Source organism: Papio anubis, chromosome 7 (genome assembly GCF_008728515.1).
Source record: "Papio anubis isolate 15944 chromosome 7, Panubis1.0, whole genome shotgun sequence".
NCBI classification, from domain to species: Eukaryota; Metazoa; Chordata; class Mammalia; order Primates; family Cercopithecidae; genus Papio; species Papio anubis.
Genome location: NC_044982.1, coordinates 125127910 through 125154202, shown reverse-complemented (window position 1 = coordinate 125154202; position 26293 = coordinate 125127910). Strand labels below are relative to the sequence as shown.

Genomic DNA, 26293 nt, shown 5'->3' with positions numbered 1-26293 from the left:
TTGCACTGAGCCAAGATTGGCGCCATTGCACTCCAGCCTGGGCGACAGAGAGACTCTCTGAAAAACAAAACAAAACAAAACAAAACCAAAACAACGTCTGAATCATTCAAATGAAATTTCTCCTAAAAACCAGGCTTAAATTCTGTTATCTTAGGACATGCAAGTTATTATCTTCCTATATCAGTAGGAAAAAATACATAACCCCTTCCTACTTCTGAACTAGTAAGAGCAACTTATGGCAACACCCAGACAAGGCTGGTAAATATACAGTCTACGATCAAAGGAATATTTTTACTAAAGATTCAAGCAGGAAGACTGACAAGTAAAGGCATGAGGCAGTGCTGGTTGGAGAAAGGAGGTAATGAGGTAAAAAAAAAAAAAAGATACTTACAATAGGTCTCCCAACCCAATCATAGGCATAGTCAAAGGTGTAGCCTTTCTTTTCAAAGAGGTCTGTGAAGAGGGTCCGTAAATACTCATAATCAGGTTTTTCAAAGAAGTCCAATCGCCTGACATATCGAAGGTAGGTTGCCATCTCCTCTGTCAGGAAAGAGATGAAAGGCCCTGCTCATTAGCTGAATGCTTTCCATAGTGGTTGTGGGGAAGCACTGGGCCACAAAGGGGTTATTTATACAGACAATTTAACACTGATGTTTTCTTTACAGACAAAATAAAAGCGATAAAACCTACTTTGGTCTGTATCACAAAAGGAAATGTTAATTACCTAAACAGCACCCTTATCTAGAGATACCCAGTCATGGACTCTACCTATTTCAAAGCTCAGTCACACTGACTGGAATGTCTTTTTAGCATCCCACCTGGAAAGTTTTCACAGAGAGCTTCAATGGGAGTATTCCTTTTGGTGTCACCAATTTTTTGATATCTCTCTTTTAACGTGTCAGCCTGTAGAGAGTAAAGAGAAAGTTATTTGAAAAGATGTCCTAAGCATGGGAGATTCAATATGTTTTTGGACACAATGGTTGTTTCACTCAAATTCACAGTATTTGTTGGTCTTGATTTTTTTTCTAACACAAATAAGAAATGTAGTAGAAATTATATATTTAGATATACACAAACATCTGCTGTGTTCTGGAAAATTTTACTTGCGAAAATATTTAGTTGTCTCAGATAAACACCATCACATACAATGGATGAGTGGCTAGGATAAGAAAATAACAATATTATGTGGCAATATTTTCAAAATTGCAGAAGCTTAGTAACCTCCCATGGCTACCATAATTCAATGTGATTCAGCATTCTCTCTTAGATCAGCTCTAAAAGTATTGCTAATCCAGGTGGGGGAAACAGATAAGGAATTCTACTACATATATATAGAGACTTTGAACAGAAAAAAAAAAAAAAAAACAATAACTGAAAAATGTATTTCAACAACGTGCTTCCAGAGGGAAAAAAGTTGTCTATGGTACAGCCATGGCTAACAGAGTTGGTGTATGTCAGTATCTCAAAAGCAGCCCAAGTCTGGTATGGTCAGAGCTATAGTCAGAGGGCTTTTGAATCCTGGACCAACAGTGGGCTCCTAGGGAATTGTTGTCAGGCTTTACCTAGCTTGCTGCATTCAGACTTAAGCAATAGCGTTCTGAAGTGAGTAGGAGAAATTTTAGGTCTACAACTATCACTAAAATGATTTATGGACGAGAGAGTTTCAAGCAATTAATAATACACTAATGCATTGTTTGGCTGTATGATGACCAAGTTTGACATGAAACTATATTTGAAAGCTATAAACATCAATGAGAAGATGTATATAACAGGAGAGGAATTTAAGAGTGAAGAAATAACATCTAAAAGGCAATGGGTAGAAGTCTTATGTTTTAGGACAGTATTCTAGAAAGCCTACAGCAAAATGAACCATCCTGCCTTTCTGGAAGACGGGACGTAGGAGTACCCCAAACTACTGATTAAGTTTCTTTCCATGTTAGTATGTTGAAATAAATTACAACCAAAAAATATGTCTTGGGCCAGGCGCGATGGCTCACGCCTGTAATCCTAGCACTTTGAGAGGCTGAGATGGGCGGATCACTTGAGGTCAGGAGCTTGAGACCAGCCTGACCAACATGGTGAAACCCCGTCTCTACTAAAAATACAAAAAATTGGCTGGGTGCAGTGGCTCATGCCTGTAATCCCAGCACTTTGGGAGGCCGAGGCAGGCGGATCACGAGGTCAGGAGCTTGAGACCAGCCTGGCCAATATGGTGAAATCCCGTCTCTAATAAAAATACAAAAATTAGCCAGGCGTGGTGGCATGTGCCTGTAGTCCCAGGTACTCAGGAGGCTGAAGCAGGAGAATTGCTTGAACCCAGGAGGCGGAGGTTGCAGTGAGCTGAGATCACACCACTGCACTCCAGCCTGGGCAACAAAGCCAGAGTCCGTCTCAAAAAAAACCCAAAAAATTAGCTGGGCATGGTGGCGTGCACCTGTAATCCCAATTACTCAGGAGGCTAAGGTGGGAGAACTGCTGGAACTTGGGAGGCGGAGGTTGCAGTGAGCCAAGATTGCACCACTGCACTCCAGCCTGCGAAACAGAGCAAAACTCTGTCTCAAAAAAAAAAAAGTCTCACAAAATACTAATGGGACTTACAAGGGGTTAGAAGCTTACCATTTCCTAGTCAAACAGCCAAATGCACAGAGTAATGATAATGCTCATAATTATCATAGTAAACTGACATGTAACCACCGTACTGACACCTACCTAAGGAAGGCTATTTAAACTTTACACATTTTACAGTGAATAGCTATTGTCTGAATAGGCATTTATTCAATAATACACTTGAACAGCAATGTTAAACCTGGATTTTCATTTTAGTTCAGGTGAGTTCTTAGCCTACATATTTTCTAAGTTTTCCTGAGGAGCACACCCTGCTGGCCTTTCTGGTAAAATGTGTAGCAGCTGTTGTCAACAATTTGTTCCAGAAATTCCCTTACATACTGGGAACACTCCTCCTGCTACATAATGGTAGTGGAGGAGGAATACCAACACAGAGAGAAAAGCAGCACTGTCAAGGCTGGGAGGAAATGAGAGAAAAGATCATGGAAAATCCAAAAACAAGGAAAAATTAAGAAAGGGAAGACAAACAGTGAACAAAACAGTTTCCAAAGCCCAGGAGAGCATTTATAGTGTAGACTAATGTAACTAGTCCTTGTTTCTTATCTCTATAATCAATAATCCTTTTTGTGTTGTTTTAAAAAATATTTATTTATCTTTAAATAGAGATGGCGTCTCACTATGTTGCTGATCTCAAACTCCTGGACTCAAGCAATCCTCCCACCCCAGCCTCCCAAAGTGCTGGGATTACAGGCATCAGCCACCACATCTGGCCAGCCTTCTACACATTTCTTAAAAACATGAAGCCAGAGGCCTCTTCATTAACAACTGAGCATAGCAACAAAGCCCTCCACTGAACACTTTCAAGGATACCTTGAGTCCTTGCCAGGGAAGGCTGCCTCGAAGGAAATACATGAACATATGGCCTAGGGCTTCCAAATCATCTCTCCGGCTTTGCTCTAAAAGGGAAGACAGATCACACATTATGTTTGCAGTTATTACAGCAGAAAAAGGTTCAAAACCAAGTAATCCCTTCAGAAACCCTTCAGCTCTGGAAAGGCTCTGCTTACTCATTACTTGTATATTTAAACCAAGGATAGTATTTTAGATCAAAACCTCAAACCAATGTGTACTTCCTTTGTCTAGATCTGTTGATAGTAAGTAAATATCAAGAGAAAAGAGCAAATCCTGAATTAAAACCAAGCCCAAATCACTAAACAGTGAATTACCACCCCTCACTCAATGCTGTCACCTTCCTGAAAGTGATAAAATTTTAATGAAATGTTATTTCCAGTATATGGGCTACAGTTACCCTTTAGTCACCACCACGGAGTGAGTAGCAGATTAAGCAACTCAAACTGTTAAAACAGTCCATTCTGGCTAGGCCTGCAAAGATACAAGCTGCAAAATGCCTAGCAAACATCCAAGTGCTTTTTATTCATCATAAAAATTAACACTTAAAATTCAGTTTCATATCAATGAACATCAGTACATACTCTCTTGGCTCCCATTCAATTTGTACCATGTCCTATAACCTCAAAAACATTTTAAAATTTATTACTAAGGTCCCCTCAAAATTAGATGGGTAAGGCTGCACACATCTGTAGTCCCAGCTACTTAAGAGGCTCAAGTGAGAGGATCGCTACGGCCCAGGAGTTCAAGATAAGCCTGGGCAACATAGTAAGACCTCATCCCAAAACAAAATAGAACAAAAAATCAAAGTCCCTGCATTCTGGAAGCGTATCTAAAACAAGTTGCTGGGTTTTTCTCTCCTTTTAATTGGGAAGGTGAAGATGACAAAGAACTGCAAAATAGTTAACACAAAACTGCAGCTTCATCTCAGAAAACATCCTACACATTCTTTGTTGGACAGAATCTAAGTAGTACACATCTTCGTTTCTTTTTTCTTCTTTCTTAAAGACAGAATCCTTGCTCTGTTGCCTAGGCTGGAGTGCAGTGTTGTGATCATGGCTCACTGCAGCCTCAAATTCCTGAGCCCAAGGGACCCTTCTGCCTCAGCTGAGTAGCTAGGAATCTAAGTGTGTGGAATGACACTCGGCTAATTTATTTATTTTTATTTTTTGTGAAGATGGGGTCTTGTTATGGCTGGTCTCTAACTACTGGCCTCAAGCAAACCTAATATATCAGCCTCCCACACTGTGGGATTACTCATGTGAACCACCGTACCCAGCCCATGCATTCATTTTGAATTTGCCAATTATGATTTAGTCTCAGACTTTTTTTTTTTTTTTTTTTTTGAGACAAGGTCTCACTCTGTTGCCTAGGCTAGAGTGCAGTAGCATGATCTTGGACACTGCAGCCTCGCCCTCCTGGGCTCAAGTGATCCTCCCACCTCAGCTTCCTGACTAGCTGGGACTACAGGCATGCACCACCACTACTATCACCCTGGCTACTTTTTGTATTTTTTATAGAGACTGGGTTTTGCCATGTTGCCCAGGCTGGTCTGGAACTCCTGGGCCAATCAAGCAATCAACCAGCCTTCGCCTCCCAAAGTGCTGCGACTACAGTGTGAGCCACCACACTTGGCCCATCTCAGACATTTGATGTGTTTATTTTTCAGAATCAAGTTTAGGGCTTTATCAGAATAAACGACAGAAGCAAGACTAACAGGCTACCTTCAACTTGATTGTGCTTTCTTTGTATAGAAAGTAAAACCCAAGAGAGCCAGAGAAAGCCACTCAGCTAACTCAAAATACAGAAGTACAACATGTTTAACTACTGCCTTAAATTATAGGAAATTTGCATGAAAAAGAATAGTAGTCTACAGGGTAGATGAAGAAAGAAAAGGCAACTTTTAAAATAGCGATTTGATGGAGGTTGTAAAAAGATGGTTACTAATGGAAAGGAGGGGTACCCTGACAGAGATAAATAACATAAAACCGAGTTGGTATACATCAATTGAAACAATCTTAAAAAGAATGAAATAAAACAGCACAACCATCAGAATCCTTTGTCTACATGACTTGTCTGGTTTGTAATAAAATATTCACAATTGAAAACAAAAAAGTAGTTATACAAAAACGGTGTGTTGACAGAATCTAAAGATGCACAAATGAAAAAGAGAAAAGAACAAGGAGAGTGAGTGGAGGCCTCCCACAAAGCAGGGCAGATAGAAAAACGACTCTGCAGTTTCTCATACTGTATCACACCCACTCATCGCCTCTCCATTTTTATATCCACTTCCTGTAACAAGAGGCCCCTTGGTTATTAAAAATTCACTGGACAAATGTTTGAATTTTAGATAGTTGAGCACTAGAGGGCAAAACTCTCCATATTTTCAATATTGATCAGGCCTACAGAAAAAAGATTTCACAGCAAAATAAATTATGAGATTAAAAAATTGTTTAAACTCACTGGAATAAGTAATAAAGTAACTTTTCAAATCCTGAGAACTATGAGAAAGAACTGTAGAATATGGGACAATAGGAAAAAGAAGGGTTCCTAAATCAGGAAGGGTACTTAAATAAGGGTACCTAAATAAGGTACCTAAAATAAGGGTACCTAAATCACCAGCCATGCTTTATTTTCATACGACTTTGAACACTCCACACTTGTCCAATTCATTATTTCTACATGCCCTCATTTCTTCATGCAGAATATTTTCATTTTCAAAGAAGAAAGGTTTCCAATACCAGTGAGACCAGCAGGACACAAAATTCTTCAGTTCTTCTGACTGGATGAACGGTGTGCTTTCATCCAATCAGAAAGATGTGCTTGGTTTACATGCATAACATCCCTGATTTTAGGTTAAATATATTTGTTGAAGGCAGGGGGCAAGGCAACCCAGTGTTCTCACCCTAATTTCAACCATTAAATAATATAAATTGGGCTGTCTCAGTCACAGCTTAATCAGTGGAAAGGTGGCTGCTATGGTAATAGATTTCTGTCTTCCCCCGGACCCCCCAACACACAAACCTCACATTGAAATTTGATCCCAATATTCAAAGTTGGGTCAAATGGAATGTGTCTGGGTCATGGGGGTAGATCCCTCATTAATTGATTAATGACCTCCCTTAGGGATGAGTTCCCAAGAAAGCAGGTTGGTGAGAAGAGCCTAGCACCCCCTTCCCCATGTGATCTGCACATGCTGGCTGCTCCCCTTCCCCTTATACCATGAGTGGAAGCAGCATGAGGCCCCTGAGGCCCTCACCAGATGCAGATGCCAGTGCCATGCTTCTTGCACAGCCTGCAGAACTCTAAGTCAAATTTAAATGTCTTTTCTTTATAAAATGACCCAGCCTGAGGTATTCCTTTATAACAACACAAAATGGACTAAGTGTGGCTACTCTGATGTGGCAACTAATGTAAGGTTTAGGAGGATTCTTCTCTTGTTCTCCTCCTCCATAAAACTAAGAAGTGATTTTCCCAAAGCCATTTGAAAACACATATCCCAGTCCCTTCTTCATTGCAACACAAAAAATGCAACACATTTAAAAACCAATAGTATTAGAGTTCCTACAAAGACCTCTATCGTTTGAGGCATGGGAAAGGGTTTAAATAGCAGTGACAACTTTCTGTATGTATTCTCTGTAATGTGGAGAATATAAAATATGATGACAGGTTAGATTTGACCTGGAAAACTCTGGTACTCAGTAAGCCAAGTCTGGGGGTAAACTCAAAAGTTCCGGCAGGAATGGCAGTACACCAAGAGACGTAACAGTCTGATGCACAGTAGATGCTTAAAACAGATTTTGTTGAATAAATAACAATCAGGATAATTACAATATGGACTGATCTTACTATTATAAGGCATTATGCTAAACATTTTACATACATTATCTCATAGAACCATATATTACAGGCATAAATATCATATCCATTTCATACATGAGATAACCAAGGCTAAGGGAAGAAGGTTATTGGATCAAAATTACATAGCTATTAAGTAAGAGCGCCAGGATTTGCATACTTTTTCTTAACCACTACTCTTTATCTTATACAAACATAACATGAACACCCATCCCTTGTCTGTTCTTGTCTTTCCTCTTAAAAACAATAAAATTAGTACACGAACGGCTGAGCCCAGGAAGTGGGCATTAAAACAACTTCTAGAGTTTGTCAGTTAAACCACACAATCATAAGTTTATTATTTAAGATACAGTTTTTGTTTCCTTGTAAAATGGAAAAGTACTTGTCATTATGAAGGAAGAAGGGGATGCTAAGCACTATGCAAGAGATCTAAGTCAGACATGGTGCTTTCACATATATTATCCATTCAACCTTTAAAATATCCCTGTGAAGCTTTACCCTCATTTTACAGAGGAGTTTCAGTGAGATTAAGTAACTTGTCCACAGTAACGCTGATAATAAGAGCCAGAGGACTTCTAGTCTAATTTTAAAGTATTACATTTATTTAAGTGAGGATTTCCATGTGGTTACTGAAAAAATCCTGATAACATCATAATTTCAAATCAAATTGTATCATACTACTTTGTAATGCCATTTTTTACTCTTCACTATCACTTGGATTTCTCAGGTGAATAACTTCTGTAGTTTACTCAATGAGGCTACTTAGTAGATATTACATTAGTCTTTAAAATACTTATTAAAGTGCAGGCCAGGCACGGTGGCTCACATCTATAATCCCAATGCGCTGGGAGGCTGAGGCAACAGGATCTCTTGAAACCAGAAGTTTGAGACCAGCCTGGGGAACATAGTGAGACTCTGTCTCTATAAAAAAATTTAAAAGTTAGCTGGACATGATGGCATGCGCCAATAGCCCTAGCTACTGAGGAGGCTGAGAAAGATCTCTCCAGCTCAGGTGATTGAGGTTATAGTGAGCTATGATCACACTGCTGCACTGCAGCCTGAGTGAGAGTGAGATTCTGTCCCTAAAAATAAAATAAATATGCTGGGCACAGTGGCTCACACCTGTAATCCCAGCACTTTGGGAGGTCAAGGCAGATGGATCACTTGAGGTCAGGAGTTCAAGACCATCCTGGTTAACATGGTGAAATCCCGTCTCTACTAAAAATACAAAAATTAGCCAGGCATGGTGGTGCATGCCTGTAATCCCAGCTACTCGGGAGGCTAAGGGAGGAGAATTGCTTGAACCCGGGAGGCAGAGGTTGCAGTGGGCTGAGATTGCATGACTGCACTCCAGCCTGGGTGATAAAGTGAGACTCCATCTCAAAAAAATAAATAAATAAATGAAATAAATACATCTTAGTGTGCAGTAGTTCATTAATATTTAAGAATATTTTATAATTATTTCTGTCTAGGAGTATGGAATCTGAGAATATTCTGCTTGTGTACGCTCTAGAATATTGATTTTCAAACACGTTTTTTTCAATCACCTAGGAGTCTTTTCTCCAAATAGAGTCTTCCATCGAAGCCCAATATACGAAACATAAAAAAGGGAGGCTTTTTTTGAAGCAGAAAAGCCCAGGGCTCTGCCTGCTTGGTCTCCCCACTGTTCCTTAGGCTTCTCTGACAAATACTCTCCCCCTTGGAATAGTTCCTCACAGGTAAGGTCTTCTGCCTTGATTAGAGCATTTAACAACATTTGTGCAAGTTGTTTATCCTGAGTAAAGTGCAAAACTAATGGGAAACCAAGCATATTTTCACTGAATAAGACAGAAGCTCTTCCTTGAAGACTTCTGTGCAGAACTACGTGCAGTGAACAGAAGTCTACTCCATTTTAGTGAGGCACTCTTCCCCACAGCTGACCCAGCCTGATGTCCTTTTCAGGACTGTCATAAATGGAGTCATACATAAGTAAATACCAAATTCATTACTAAACTCACTAAAATGCTATCCTCTTTTTACAATAATTCAAGTACTCACACTGCTCAGAAACTAAACATTTGGAAGTACAGTGTAAAGAATTAAGAACCTATGCATAGTCTATAGGATTCTTTGAAAAGTCATTAACTTACCATCTCAACTTCTCATATATAAAAATCACTTAACCTTGTGAAGCAATAAAAACCACGAGTTGTAATGCACAATGACGATATAAGTGTTACAGGAATAATAAACTGTTCTAATGACTTGCCCCTTTCATGGAACAGAAAAAAACACACCTTTGCCAAGATGCGTGTTGATAGACATATATCTTGCAGTTCCAGTTAAACTTTTGTGTTCCCTATAAGGTATGTGTTTTTTGGTTTCGGGGTCAATGTATTCCTTGGCCAGTCCAAAGTCTATAATGTGTATAACATGTTCTTTCTTATTGCCTTGTCGACCAATCAGGAAGTTCTCTGGCTTGACATCTCGGTAAATGAGGTTCTTTGAGTGTACATATTCCATTCGAGAAAGCTAAAAGAGAAATAAATGATGGAAATACTCTAAAGAAGTATATCAGGAAAATACATCAAAACATTTTCTTTAATGAGACCAAGGTTTTAATTACTGAAATAACATAAAATTTATCTCCTTTCATCACCCAGAGTCACTTCACTGACTTGTAAACAAAAAAATATTTTGTTATAAATATGTACATAACAAATATCAAGACTAGGAAAAGAAAGTGAGAGAGTACAGGTCTACTAAAATGATAGCTCAATTTTACCTCATAATGTCACAATTTGCAAATGACGAATGAAATTAGTTGTTTATATGCTACTTCAGAAAATTAAGCACTTGAGAGAAAAGAAGTATTCCCAGGTACGATATCAAACTGTTGGTGACCTTTGAGACAAATGCCACTGCCACATTCACCTTCTGCCCACATCTTCCTATCCTTAGTTGGACAAGACTACGCAACCCAACTTTCGATGTTGTGAGGCCCAGAGAAGTTAATACTGGACTGACATCACATAGCTAATTAACAGCAGAGACAGGGAAACAGTTCATTATTATTATTGTTGTTATTATAATTATTATTATTCTTTGAGATGGAGTCTTGCTCTGTCACCCAGGGTGTAGTGCAGCCTCAGCCTCCTGGGTTCCAGCAATTCTTGTGCCTCAGCCTCCCGGGTAGCTGGGATTACAGGCACGTGCCACCATGCCTGGCTAATTTTTGTATTTTTAGTAGAGACAGGGTTTCACCATGTTGGCCACACTGGTCTCAAACTCCTGACCTTGGGTGATCCGCCCTCCTCAGCCTCCCAAAGTGCTAGGATTACAGGCATGAGCCACCGTGCCTCCCCAAAACAGTTCATTCTTGTTGTTTTAAATTTATTTGAAGATTATTTTTGTAGAGATGGGGTCTATGTTGCCTAGGCTGGTCTCAAACTCCTGGCCTCAAGTGATCCTCCCACCTCAGCCTCCCAAAGTCCTGGGATTATAGACATGAGCCACCATGCCGGCCAGGGCTACAGTTTTTATGTTAAGTTAAATATAATAAAAAATAATAATCATAAGAGTATTTCAAATTTTATTAAGTATTTCTATCTACTAAGCTTTTCTAGTAACTTTTTTTTTTTTTTTGGAGACAGAGTTTCACTCTGTCTCCCAGGCTGGAGTGCAGTGGCACAATCTTGGCTCACTGCAAGCTCCGCCTCTCAGGTTCACACCATTCTTCTGCCTCAGCCCGCCGAGTTGCTGGGACTACAGGCGCCCGCCACCATGCCTGAATAATTTTTTATATTTTAGTAGAGATGGGGTTTCATCGTGTTAGCCAGGATGGTCTCAATCTCCTGACCTCGTGATCTGCCCGCCTCAGCCTCCCAAAGTGCTGGGATTACAGGCGTGAGTCGCCATGCCCAGCCCTTTTCTACTAACTTTTAGTAGAGAAAGAGAAGCTCAGATATTTGAATTTGGGGCTCAAAAGTCAAAGTCAATTATCTCACATTTCCAAATTTTTATAGGACAGTGGGAGAGACCATTACCATTTCAAATAAATGAAGATATATTTGCATCATTCCCCAAAGGGTTTATGTCAAACTTCTCAAAGGAACTGTAGGAACTGCTTATTAAACTGGTATTGGGGTGTAATTTGGTAGGCGCTACAAGAGCTGCCTCTTCAGCTGAAATTTGTCTCTGAGAGAACTGGAGGCCAGAGAACTACCGCAAATTCCTGGTCACGCAATTGTGAATCTGAGTGTTAGTGCAATGGGTTATATCATCAATATTTTCTTGGTTGCAACACTGAAGGGAGAGATAGGACATGACAAAACCTTATAGCTATATTTAAAACACATAAATAGGCTGGGTGCAGTGGTTCATGCCTGTAATCCTAGCACATTGAGAGGCCGAGGTGGGAGGACCAGTTGAGACCAGGAGTTTAGACCAGCCTGGGCAACATAGTGGGAGCCTGTCTCCACAACATTTTTTTAAAAAATGAGCTGGCATGGCACCTGCAGTTCTAGCTGCTGCTGAGGCTGAGGCAGGAGCATCGTTTGAGCCTAGGAGTTTGAGGTTTCAGTGAGCTATGATCATGCTACTGCACTCTAGCCTGGGTGACAGAGACCCTGTCTCAAAAACCAAAAACAAAACAAAACAAAATCAAAAAAATTATTCACATTTTTACAACTCTATCTAATCATCCTCTTTTCCCCTAATCTAAATTATATACTTCCTCTTCAGTTAAGGGCAGAGCATTGCTCCAAGGTGCAAAGTCTTAAAATAGAGCAAATTGCAGATGTAGTATGACTTCTCTGAATTTACCCTTTTTGCCCCAGCCAGCTTCCCAGAATGCCATCAAGCCTGTGAGTACTAATTCTTGATGTGTCGCTATGGTTAGTAAATCACCAAAGGCCCACAAGGATGTGGCTGAGGAACCAGCCTATTCTCTTCCAGAATAGCAATTCCAACTTACCAACTGAATGGCTATCATTAACACCGTCTTCAAAGTAAATGTTCGGTCACAGAGGTCAAACAAGTCCTCCAAGCTAGGGCCAAGGAGCTCCAGCACCATGGCATTATATTTCCCACATGGTCCAAAGTAATACACCTGTGGGAGACCTTCACCTGAAAGCAGAGGGGAAATGGGGGTATATAGTGGGAGACACAAAAGCCAAAATATGAGATAACGGTATTAGCACTGAACAAAATATATTTAAAGGTACAATTTGTGAGATTTCCATTTTCTTTCATAGTCCCTACTGGAAACTTAAATTGAGCACAACAGCTTCAATGGGAACTAATAATGATGGGAAAGGCTAAGTCATTGCATAATATGTTCAAATGAGTAGTTATTTAATACCACAGTGCCAAAAACATTTCCACTGCTATAAGATAGAGAATGGTCCCTGATCCATTAGATCTTCCCAAAAGGATGCCTGAAAGTGCAGTATCGTAAAAGGCTCAAAGGATGGCTCACTGAGCTCAAAGGCCAGCTAACAGAACTTGTTACATTAGCTGGTTCATGAGCACTCCCTATGCTTACTGCCATAGCCACATGGGTTATTTGGAACTGTTGCCCTATGGAGAACTCAGATTGAAAAGGCAAGGTCACAGAGAATGCAGCCTGGCCCCGGGCCAGCACAACTGGCCCTCTTTTCACAGGGAGTCTCTATAGTTTTTTGTTTTCTATCAGCTGGAGAAAAGTCAACTAACCAAAACTTAGTGTTTGGTTGCTGATAAGTACTGATGAAAGGAAAAGGGGGAAAAAACACAAGGCTGGGTTTTCCCCAGATCTGAAATTCATAGCTATTAAGAAGCCAAAATCCAGACTTTTTCACCTAAGTGGCAAATTGTGAATAAATTTCCTTTATAAAGTGCATCGTAAATATGAGGCATTCACTAAATATATAACTGGTACCATGAGAATAGTAGATATTAAATAAGATTACAGAGGCCAGGCGTGGTGGCTTGGGAGGCCGAGGTGGTCAGGAGTTTTGAGACCAGCCTGGCCAACATGGTGAAATCCTGTCTCTACTGAAAATACAAAAATTAGCTGGGCGTGGTGGCACACACCTATAATCCCAGCTACTCAGGAGGCTGAGGAAGGAGAATCGTTTGAACTCGGGAGGCAGAGGTTGCAGTGAGCTGAGATGGCGCCACTGCACTCCAGCCTGGGTGACAGAGCGAGACTCCATCTCAAAAAAAAAAAAAAAAAGATTACAGAACACTTAAAAAATTATCTGGTTTCATAGAGCAGAAACATTCCCATCTCACACATTTATGTATATAGTGGTCTACAGTTGTATATGTTGTAGATTATTGTTTGCTTCTTCCTCTAAGTGTTTTAACTTGAGACAAGGTCTCAATGTCACCTAGGCTGGAGTGCAGTGGTGAGATCTCAGCTCACTGCAAACTCTGCCTCCCAGACTAACGCAATCTTCCCAGCTCAGACTCCCAAGTAGCAGCTGGGACTGTAGGCTTGCTTTACCACACCAGACTAAGTTTTTGATTTTTTGTAGAGATGGGGTCTCACTATGTTACCCACGTTGGTCCTGAACAACTCCCAAGCTCAAGCAATCCTCCCTCCTTTGCCTCCCAAAGTGCTGGAATTATAGGCATGAGCTACTGTGCCTGGCCCCATTCCCTTTTTATTTCTATGGGTGGGATATAGGCAGATGTACATCTTACACATACTTCTCTCAAGGATAGGTCTCACATATTTGGAATTAATAACTATTTCATATATTGTATTAGTCTATCTTGATTCATCAAATCCTAAACAACTTTTTTTTTTTTGAGACAGAGTCTCATTCTGTCACCCAGGCTGAAGTGCAGTGGCGCAATCTTGGCCCACTGTAACCTCTGCCTCCTGGGTTCAAGCAATTCTCGCGCCTCAGTCTCCCAAGTAGCTGAGATTACAGGCATGGTGTCCAGCAATTTTTTTTTGTATCTTTTGGAGAGACAGGGTTTCGCCATGTTGGCCAGGCTGGTCTTGAATTCCCGACCTCAAGTGATCTGTCCGCCTCAGCCTCCCAAAGTGCTGGGATTACAGGCGAAAGCTACCATGTGTGGCCTAAGCCCTAAACAACTTGAACATTTTCTTTAAATATGTTTATTCCTAGCTTATATCCTCTAATATACATTACTCCTGCTACTTCAACAAATATCTGTTCAATTGTTTTTGTGGTTGTCTTGATTCTTCCTATCTCCAAAAGAGAAAAGGATTTAATTTGAAGTGTCTTTTTTTTTTTTTTTTTTTTTTTTTGAGATGGAGTTTCACTCTGTAGCCCAGGCTGGAATGCACTTGTACCATCTCGACTCATTGCAACCTCCGCCTCCCGAGTTCAAGCCATTCTCCTGCCTCAGCCTCCTGAGTAGCTGGGATTACAGGCGCACACCGCCACGCCCAGCTAATTTTTGTATTTTTAGTAGAGACAGCGTTTCCTGTTTGAGATAGCCTGTTTGAGACAGGCTGGTCTCAAACTCCTGACCTCAGGTGATCCACCCGCCTCGGCCTCCCAAAGTACTGGTATTACAGGCGTGAGTCACCACGCCAGGCCCCAAAGAGTCTTTTTTTCCCTGTTGTTCTGAAGAAGTCATTTTTCAGTTTTTTAAAAATATACAAAACTCAATAGTTGTTTCCAATGACTCCTGCTGAGACATCCAAAGCAGAACACTCTGTCCTAGAGATTTACTGTCCTAGAGATTTTTATTAATCAGACACATGGTAAATGCAGTTTGGGGATCTTTTAAATTTATGTCCTATATAAGGATTCGATGACACTAAAATGTTATTTTCCTAATATAAATATTATATTCTTCAAAGCAGGTTGTGGCAGCGCCTGTTTGCATGCCCAGTATCCACATATACACTCTCCCTCTCCTTTTTCTTTTGAGACAGGGTCTCACTGTGTCACCCAGGCTGGAGGGCAGTGGTGTGACCATGGCTCACTGCAGCCTCGACCTCCTGGGACAAGAAATCCTCCTGCCTCAGACTCCCAAACAGCTGGGAGTACAGGCACATGCCACCACATTGGGCTAGTTTTTTAAAATTTTTTCCAGAGATGAGCTCCCACTATGTTGTTCAGGCTGGTCTTGAATCTCTGGGCTGAACTGATCCTCCTGCTTTGACCTCCCAAAGTGAGATTACAAGGATGCCTCTCCCCTTCTTTTTTTCTTTTCTTTCTTTTTTTTTTTTTGAGACAAGAGGCTTGCTCGGTTGCCAGGCTGGAGTGCGGTGGCACGATCTCGGCTCAATGCAACCTTCATCTCCTGAGTTCAAGTGATTCTCACGCTTCAGTCTCCCAAGTAGCTGGGATTGACAGGCACATGCCACCACATCCAGCTAATTTTTAAATTTTTAGTAGAGATGGGATTTCACCATGTTGGCCAGCATAGTCTCCATCTCCTGACTTCGTGATCCGCCTGCCTTGGCCTCCCAAAGTGCTGGGATTACAGGTGTGAGCCACCACGCCCAGCCTCCCCTTCTTTTAAAATAACATAACTTCTTTTTTTTTTTTTTTTTTTTTTTGAGAGAGTCTCTTGCTCTTTTGCTGAGGCCGGAATGCAGTGGCGTGATCTCAGCTTACTGCAACCTCCGCCTCCTGGGTTCAAGCCCTTCTCCTGCCTCAGCCTCCCGAGTAGCTGAGATTACAGGCACCTGCCACCATGCCCGGATAATTTTTGTATTTTTAGTAAAGACGAAGTTTCATCTTGTTGGTCAGGCTGGTCTTGAACTCCTTACCTCAAGTGACCCACCCAACTCGGCCTCCCAAAGTGCTATTATTATAGGCATGAGCCACCACGCCTGGCCCAGAACTTCTAATTGTTGCAAATAGCAACTTGCCCAGTTATAACTCCAGCCGCCCTTGACGATTAGGAAAGACCAATGAGATGGAAGGAGAAATGAGTGTATAATTCTTTTTTTTTTTTTTTTTTATTCAGAGTCTTGCTCTGCTGCCCAGGCTGGAGTGCAGTAGCATGATCTCAGCTTACTGCAACCTCCGCCTCCTGGGTTCAAGCCATTCTCTTGCCTCAGCCTCCTGAGTAGCTGGCACTACAGACTCGGCTAATTTTTTTTTTTTTTTTTTTTAGTTTTAGTCTTGCCTCAGTCTTCTGAGTAGCTGGGACTACGGACTAGGGCTAATTTTTTTTTTTTTTTTTTTTAGTTTTTGGTAGAGATGAGATTTCACCATGTTGGCCAGGCTGGTCTCCAACTCCTGGCCTCAAGTGATCTGCCCACCTTGGCCTCCCAAAGTGCTGGGATTATAGGCATCAGCCACTGCGCCTGGCCACTGAGTGTATAATTCTAAAAATTCTTTCAAGAGAGATGGCTAGAATGAAAGGTGAAAGATGTGACCTTCTAAAGGTCCAGAAGCCATCTAGAATCACTAGACATCTTGAGGATGTAAAGTAGTGCCAAGAATAGATGAGCAAAAAAGAGAAGAATCTAAGTCCCTGATGGCTGTGGAGTAACCATGCCAATGTTGGACTTTTCTTCCCTCTGGATGTTTTTTATCAAAAAGAAAAATCAATCTCTACCTTGACTGAGCTACTTGTATTTGGATTTTTAAAAAGCAGCCAACTCTAATCCTAATTAATAAACACATTACTCCATTTGTTGGCTAAATTGCAAATCTGGGCATAATATCCTCTTTTTAAAGTAAAAGCTAAAAGTCAGGCTTGCTTAGAAATATAATATTGGCATAATTTCCTACACTTGTTGCCAATACTTAAGGTTCAGTTTAAATGAGACAACTGATCTTGTTCTCAATAATCTTTAGTATCAAATCTAGATTATCTTTAGCCAGAAGTTTTCATGTTTACAACGAAGTCACAAAAGGATTCTGAGTAATATCTGTAATTTCTAACTATGATGTCACCCATTACTCCCACCTAGGAACTTTGAAGAATTAAGAGTTCCTGCTTGCTGCATTATTGCTTTTATTAAGTACCCTGAGACCTCACAACACACTGGCAGGCTTTGGGATGCTCAAAGCAACTTCTAGACCACTGAGTGGCTTTGAAGCATTTCTAGGGGAGGATCAAGGTCCGAAATCCTAGTGTAGAAAGAGCTCAAGTCTAGGATCAAGGTCCGAGATACTAGTATAGAAAGAGCTCAAGACTCTTAGATCTAGTATTTGCTTCTGCTTTCAACTCTGGCACATTCCGTAGCCTCTCTAGGTTAGCTAATTCATCTGTAAAGAGGAAGGGGTTTACACAATGAGATACCATCTCAACGCCAGTCAGAATGGTGATTATTAAAAAGTCAGGAAACAACAGATGCTGGCAAGGCTGTGGAGAAATAGGAATGCTTTTACATTGTTGGTAGGCATGTAAATTAGTTCAACCATTGTGGAAGACAGTATGGTGATTCCTTAAAGATCTAGAACCAGAAATACCATTTGACCCAGCAATCCCATTACTGAGTATATACCCAAAGGAATATAAATCATTCTACTATAAAGAGATATGCACATGTATGTTTATTGCAGCACTATTTACAATATCAAAGACATGGAACCAACCCAAATGTGCATCAATGATAGACTGGATAAAGAAAATGTGGTACATATATACCATGGAATACTATGCAGCCATAAAAAGGAATGAGATCATGTCCTTTACAGGGACATGGATGAAGCTGGAAGCCATCATCCTCAGCAAACTAACACAGGAACAGAAAACCAAACACCACATGTTCTCACTCATAAGTGGGAGTTGAACACTGAGAACACGTGGACACAGAGAGGGGAACAACACATACCAGAGCCTGTTGATGGATGCGGAGTAGGGGGAGGGAACTTAGAGGATGGGTCAATAGGTGCAGCAAACCACCATGGCACACGTGTACCTATGTAACAAACCTGCACGTTCTGCACATGTATCCCGTTTTTTTTTTTTCTTTAGAAGAAATAAAGAAAAACAACAACCAAAAAAAAAAAAAAGAAGAAGAAGAAGAAGAAGAGGGGGCTTAGACTGGTTCCTTTCAAAATCCAAATTCTTATTATGGCCAGGATTTCCTTCTAGCTACCTTCTGGGTTCCTCTCTGTAAAGCCACAGAACTACTATGAATGAAACTCACCTCCATATTTTATGAAATAACGTGTGGCACCAATTCAAACATAAGCTGATAGTGAAACTCAAATGGAAGTGTATCCATCAGAAATATCTTTAAAACTTAAAAAAAAAAAATACCCAAAATGAGATGCAGTGACTTCACCTCCTACCTACTGAGTCAGAATTTCTAGGAGTGGAAGCAAACATTGCTCCACAAGTGATTCTGATATGTAACCACAGCTGAAAAACACTATATCTAGAGAGTAGAAATAAAGGGTATACTTTGTTTTATGATTAATATATCATAAGGATTCAGAATACAGTGACAGGCCTCTTTCAGAAGTTATTTCAGATCAAAACAACTAGACTCAATCCTTTCGAAGGAAAGAATTTTAAGGCAAGTTAAAAAGATTTCTCTGTTTAAAGTTTCTTAGTTATTTTCTTACAGAAAATATACCTTTGAGCATAAAAGTTTCTTTGGGAGATGTAGCCGTAATTTATTAGAACTATGTGTACAGAAAGCTCCCCATGCAAGTTCTACTCTGAGCCTGTTTCTTCGCATGACTGCCCATAAAGTGGTCTGTGCTGGTGGTAAAAGACAAACACAGGCACACTAGGAAAGTCTGTCTCTTTGATCAGAGATTACCACACAGTAATGGTGTATCAGCTGGGCTGCATTTAAATGAAAAAAAAAAAAAATCCTGTATATTTCATTCTTCTTTCGCAGAGCTATCTCTAATCCACTGCTTAAGACATTTTTAATTAATCAACATTATGCTATGAAATCCTTTAATGAGACTGGGGAAGGGCAGATCCTTAAGTGCAACATAAGGTACACATGCAGTAAAAAGATACTTTCTATAAATAATTATGAGGGAATGGAAAGGAAATGGGAGACTCAGGCAAGATATGTGCTGGATTCTTTGATCAATGGTATACTGGAAACTAAAGTATTAATAGTTTTATAATCTCTCATCTGCTCTGGGAATAATGCGCTAATGAGGTCTCCCCCTCCTAAATTGGTAAACTGCACAGAAACCTGGAAACTAAAGAAGTGACTACTGAATTTTCCTTTTCTGAAAGATTTCCAATAGATTTCATTATATTTCCTTTAACTACAGGTTAAATCTCTTATAAACCAAAACTGCAAGGTTATATATACATAGTACATATGTTATCTTGTATATTTTCCTCAGTACTATGAAACAGCCTTTTCATCATCAATAACATGATGTTATAAACCCTGCCGGACATATGGCTCACACATATACCAAGCTGCACAGAATAGGGAATGAATGTAGAACACTAGAGCTAATTTTCAGTCTGTACTAAGTTTAACTTGAGTTAAATATACCAAATCAAGGATAATGGCTTCTTTTATAATCCAAGCTGTTATCTGAAAACAATCCATAACACATTATGAACAGTAACTACTCTAAGTAGAGATATTATAAAAGGCACATCAGGTTGAGAACTGAAATAGAACCACCTCAAAGGTTTTGGTAATTTGATCCTATTATTAGTCTACCCTAATAATTAGTCTTTCATTCTTTTTTAAAAACTAAATTACCTAACTTTGAAGGACAATGACCTTGGCAAGTCCATTCTTTTGCTTTGTTTATATAGTTTATTATTTAATGTTTAAAGAAAATAGAATAATTTTTTTCCCAAATTAAATTAATTATCTTCTCAGCCCCATCAATGGGAATAGTTTCTAGCACAACTACTAAATGCTCTGTAATGTTTCTGAGGGATCAGGCAATTATTATAATAATACATGGGCAATTATCATTAAAGAAAATAATCTTAAACATGTACCCTTAGCAAGAAATCAGAAATAGGCAGATAAACGAGATGATATTCCATTGTAAGCAGTGAAAGGGAAAAATGGAAACATAGCCTTTAAAACTCAGAGAGTAAATCCATAAAAACAATGCATTATTACAAAGATAGGAGACAACACGTAGTATTTCTTTTTTAAAAAAGAACAATCCCTCTCATGTCCCTGGCTCTGAAAAATGTCTCTTTGCAACATGAACCAGTTAAACATATGAATTTACTCAAAATGCTGGTTTAATAACAAAAACAGCTAGGCCCAGAATTAAGAAAACAGGATTACTTTGTCCTATAATGAAAAATGTTTTACAATCATCTTGTTTAAACGCCTCCTGGGAACTGGAATACTGCCAAACATAGGCTGCTGCTAGCACGAACTCAAATTTGTATGGCAGGGGAAGGGGCAGTGAGGAAAGGCAAAAGAAGAGGAAGAATTTCACATTTCTGAGCCACAGACATTGAGCTTTAACAGTGTCTCTATTACATACACATAATTATGAAGGCCTTGAGCCTTAAAGCAGGCTTAACATTTTATTTACTCAAAAGGAGTCAGAAAAGAAAGCCCAAGACAGGACAGATTTCCTCTACACACATTTTTATTTTATTTTATTTTTTGGAGACAGAATCTTGCTCTGTAGCCCAGGCCAGAGTACAGTGGTGCAATTTTGGGTCACTGCAACCTCTACCTCCTGGGTTCAAGTGATTCTCTTGCCTCAGCCACCCGAGTAGCTGGGATTACAGGCATGCGCCACCATGCCTGGCTAATTTTTGCATTTTTAGTAGACCTGGGGTTTCACCACGTTAGCCAGTCTGGTCTCAAACTCCTGGCCTCAAGTGGTCCGCATGCCTCTGAGGCAGGAGAATAGGGTCTGAAAACAGTAAACCTAAGGCCTACCTATGGCTGCTTTCTTGGAATGGACTAAGACAAAAACCCCACCTGTCCACAACCAAGTTATAAGGGGCCAAAGGCTCATCCCTCTCCAAACTTCCCCTCCCCTGTGCCAGGAATGGGAATGTCTGGTTTGGGTCCATTCTGGGACCTTCATCTGCATATATGCCATAGGTGAGATGCCTCTGATTGGTCCTGGGAAGAATCTTGCTTCTGACTGGTCTGGGGCAAAATCCTTCATTTCCACAGGGCATAACCTATGAGAAGCCTCTAAAGGTACTTAGGCGTGTTACCATGCTCTTTTGTTGTTGTTGAGTCAGAGTTTCACTCTTGTTGCCCAGGATGGAGTGCAATGGTGTGATCTTGGCTCACTGCAACCTCTGCCTCCTGGGTTCAAGTGATTCTCCTGCCTCAGTCTCCCAAGTAGCTGGGATTACAGGTGCCTAACACCACACCCAGGTAATTTTTGTATTTTTAGTAGAGTTGGGGTTTCACCATGTTGCCCAGGCTGATCTCAAACTCCTGACCTCAGGTGATCCACCTGCCTCAGCCTCCTGAAGTGCTGGGATTACAGGCGTGAGTCACCGCGCCTGACCTACCATACTCTTTTAAATCAATAAAAACCTCAAGGAACATTACTACCAGGGCTCTTGAGCCACATGCTCAAGCCCACTCCCTCTGTGGAGTGTACTTTCACTTCAATAAATCTATGCCTTCGCCTTCCATTGTTCAATTCTTTGCTCAAGGCACCAAGAACTTTGACAACTCACAGTCGAGACTTTCCATCTGGTAACACCTTGGCCACCCAAAGTGCTGGGCACGTAAGTCACTGTGCCTGGCCCAAGATAAAAACAGGTAAAAGTGTGTTGTGTATTGGAGGTGCGGTGGGAGCAAAGGAGTAAAGTCCTTTCTCTTTCCAAAAAGACTAACTCGGCTGGGTGCAGTGGCTCATGCCTGTAATCCCAGCACTTTGGGAGGCCAAGGTGGGTGGATCATGAGGTCAGGAGATCAAGACCATCTTGGCCAACATGGAGAAACCCCGTCTCTACTAAAATACAAAAAATTAGCTGGGTGTGGTGGTGCACGCCTGTAGTCCCAGACTAGGGAGGCTGAGGCAGGGGAATCACTTGAACCCAGGAGGTGGAGGCTGCAGTGAGCCAAGATCGCACCACTGCACTCCAGCCTGGCAACAGAACAAGACTGTCAAAAAAAAAAAAAAAGAAAAAGAAAGAAAGAAAGAAAAGAGAAGGAAAGAAAAGAAAAGAACGAACGAACGAACTCAGCTCTGCTGAGTTACTAACACACTAACTTTACTCGGTAAATTCATGAGATTAAAAAACCCAGTATTTGCCATTTTTCCACCTTCCTTAGTACTGTAGTTCTGCGATTTAAAACACAAAGATGGAATATCTATTGAATTTCAAACTCTGCCTCAAAACTTAAGACACCTGATTCTTCTTAAAACACACCTGAACAATTAACAACTAAAAAGTCAAGAAGGTTCCAGCAAGCATCTAAAAGGAATGAAAAGGAAAAAACAAGGTTACGCAAAGTACAGTTATCCCCTTCCTGACAATCCTGCCCCGCTCCCATTACACTTTCTTTATCCATGTGTCTGTGTTCCCTACTAACGGTAGGCTATTTGAAAGCAGCAACTACTGTGTGTTAATTTTTTTGTATGTCAGCACCTAGCACTGGTCCAAGCATATGGTAGATATGGTTAAAATAAGTACTAAGTAAATTAATAACTACAACTCAATGCGATGGCACTTGAGTTTTCCATTTGGAATGCCTAATGCTTTCCTCAAAATGCTGAAATACACACAATACATACAGAGCAAAGCAAATTCATTGGATTTAAAATGTGCAGGGAATACTAACACAATTGATTTTTCTGAGTTCTTGCTTACCTTTCATGGGAATACTTTTAAAAGACAGTTCTGTTGCACAAGCCACAAGTATGAATACTCCAAGTAAATTCAGAGTTGCAACATTTCTACATTGACTTCCGTGTATTTTAAATCTTTCATGATGACTATAAACGGTTATCTACAGTTTATCTTGCTGTTCCCATATATAGGTAAGCAACTATGCAGAATTACTTATTTCAGTTAACAGCACTGAAAACTACACACAAACAAATGTCTTCTCTCTCAAAACAGCACCTGCCCATCCAAACAGATTAAATGACCAAAAAAATTAGTCATCTACATCATCTAATATGAAAGGAAGTCCAGTAACTTCTTCCTATCCTTATTTTCTCCCTCTCAATTTGTAAACAAATTCTTTATTTTGGTCCCGTTTAACTTGGAAATACACAGTCTTTTCTTCATCTAAGTAGCCTTTTCCTACCACACTTGAATCTCACGGTCATCCTGTGAGGAAAAACAGGGCAAGTACTAAAGACCCCATTTTACAGATGAAATAAAAACCCCAAGAAATATTGTGTGAACTTTCCTAGGTTCCCAAATAATATAACCAAATCTTTCAATTCCAGATTCACTATTCTCTTCTCTACACTAAGATATCTGCATTCTCTTACTCTAATGTTCTTTTTCATCTATGTTGTTGCCAAAATTATTCTCCATGCTCTCCAACCCAACTCTTCCAAACCGCATGTTCTGCCCTTTTGGTTAACATTTTATTTTTTTCCAGCAGTTCTTTATCACCTTTCCAGTATATAAATCCCCCACTATGCTCCACAGGCAGCTTGATTTGTCCTACCCATCCCTTTGGCTTCCCTTATTTTTAAGACATGTTCTTGCCCTCTCTCCCATTATTTTAAAATCAGCTCCACAAACACTATCTTTTCACCTTTCCTGTCCACCTGTCTGCGGTTCTCAAGCCTTGTCAATTCCAATCCCTGGTGTGGAACAGGAGTCACCTGGGGCATTACTTTTTTAAATTATAAAAGTGATAAATAGACAGATACAGCATGGATATCTATATTACCCATTTTTAGACAATCAAACATAACAGCAAACCAAAAGCAGTAAAAAGCATATAAAGAAAAGGTATTCACAGCCAGGCACAGTGGCTCACGTCTGTAATCCCAGCACTTTGGGAGGCCAAGGAAGGTGGATCACAAGGTCAGGAGATCGACACCATCCTGGTGAAACCCCGTCTTTACTAAAATACAAAAAATCAGCTGGGCATGGTGGCGCACGCCTGTATTCCCAATTACTTGGGAGGCTGAGGCAGGGGAATAACTTTAACCCGGGAGGCGGAGGTTACAGTGAGCTGAGATCGTGCCACTGCACTCCAGCCTGGCAACAGAGCAAGACTCCATCTCAAAAAGAAAAGAAAAAGAAAAAGTATTCATAACCACAAAGGCACATGATTAAGAATAGTGTACTGAAACTTCATTTTTAATTTAATACTATAGTGTGGGCCAGACATGGTGGCGCATGCCCATAATCCCAACACTCTGGGAGGCCAAGGCAGGTGGATTGCTTGTGCTCAGAAGTTCAACATCAGCCTAGGCAACATGGTGAAACCCCTGTCTCTACCACAACTATAAAAAATTAGTCAGGTGTGGTGGTGCATGTCTGTGGTCCCAGCTACTTGGGAGGCTAAGACGAGAGGATCACTTGAGCTTCAGAGGCAGTGGTTGCAGTGAGCTGAGATGACACCACTGTACGCCAGCCTGGGTGACAGAGTGACTCTGTCTCAAAAAAAAAAAGAAGAAAAAGAAAAATACTACAGAGTGGATACTTTTTCTTATCAACATATGGACCTACCTTATTCATTTTAATAGCTACATATTAATAGTAGTATAATAGTATAATAGTATTCCACCATGTATCATATCTTTAACTTTCCCCCTACTGATGGGCATTTATGCTATTTCCATGTGTTAATTAGAAATATATATTATAGTGAACAGCTATTGCTTTTGCCTGGTCTGCATCCTTTTGTTCCTTCTGATAACATCACCTTACTCTTACAATAGGGAAGCAGCATTTCCCCAGTGTTACTTCATGTGGTTAAAGTGGGCCCAACCCATTTCCCATCGCCATCCCGAGGATGCAACAAGCTCAGTTAATCAGAATACTCTATCTGCCTGCCTAGGAAAACTGGCTCAGGAATGGGTGCCATGTCTCTCATGTAACAAGAGTCAACTCTAGGACTTTTGTGGAACTAGAGAGAAGGAGGAGTACTCTTTCTCCTTCTGTCTCTCTCCCTGATTGCTAAACTGAAAGCAGTTCAGCCTGGAGTTGCCAGGGACCAGCACATGGAGAAAGCCTATTTGAGAATGAAGCTAATGCAGAGAAAGAAGAGGTGAGAAAAAAAGAGAGGTAAATGTATCACATACCTATGGACCAAGGACATTATTAGTCCTGTATCTGGATGGCTTGAATTGAGAATGCTTTTGACTTCTCAGTTCTGTGAGCCAAGAAATTCTCCTCTCCCTCTCTTAAGTGAGCTTGAACTGGGATTCTACTCTTTGCAAATAAAAGCATCTAGACAAATAGGCATGCAATACTACAAAAAAAAAAAAAAAAAAATCCATCCTTATGCCTGCGCTTTTGGGCATGTTTGTAAATGTATCTTTTTTTTTTTTTTTTAAGACAGAGTCTCACTCTCTGGCCCAGGCTGGAGTGCAGTGGTGTGATCTCGGCTCACTGCAACTTCCGCCTTCCGGGTTCAAGCAATTCTCATGTCTCAGCCTCTGGAGTAGCTGGGATTACAGGCATGCGCCACCATGCCTGGCTAATTTTTGTATTTTTAGTAGAGACAGGGTTTCACCATGTTTCACCTCAGGTGATCTGCCCTCCTCAGCTTCCCAAAGTGCTGGGATTATAGGTGTGAGCCACCATGCCTGGCCCCATAAACATATCTTGAATGTTAATTTCTTAAAGAGGAAATGCTGAGTCAAATGCTTGCATAGTTAACATTTTAGCATAATGTGCCAAATTGCCAGTTTGGGTTGTTGTTTTTTTAAATCAGGGTCTCACTCTATTACCCAGGCTAGAGTGCAGTGGCACAGATCATGGCTCTCAGCAGCCTTGACTTTCCAGGCTCAAGCAATATTCCCACCTCAGCCTCCCAAGTGGCTGGGACTTACAGATGTGTGACACCACCCCTAGCTAATTTTTAATTTTTTGTTGAGACAGAGTCCCACTAGGTTGCCCAGGTTGGTCTTGAAGTCCTGGGCTCGAGCAGTTCTCCCCACCTCACCCTCCCCAAACTGCC

General features: G+C 40.6%; 1 protein-coding gene across 14 annotated transcripts in view; it reads right to left on the bottom strand.

The window, feature by feature from the left end:
• The window catches only part of CSNK1G1 (casein kinase 1 gamma 1), a 211031-nt gene that overhangs the window by 42359 nt on the left and 142379 nt on the right, over positions 1-26293 (bottom strand). For all 14 annotated transcript variants that reach the window (XR_649202.3, XR_649206.3, XR_649204.3 and 11 more), the window contains exons 5-9: positions 12287-12438; positions 9609-9843; positions 3436-3521; positions 819-903; positions 392-540 (exon numbers count right to left, since the gene is read on the bottom strand). Coding sequence is in view for 11 of the 14 variants with exons in the window: in XM_009210369.2 (XP_009208633.1) it covers positions 392-540; positions 819-903; positions 3436-3521; positions 9609-9843; positions 12287-12438 (707 nt within the window). In the remaining 3 variants the exon portion in view is untranslated. The remainder of the gene's footprint in view (positions 1-391; positions 541-818; positions 904-3435; positions 3522-9608; positions 9844-12286; positions 12439-26293) is intronic.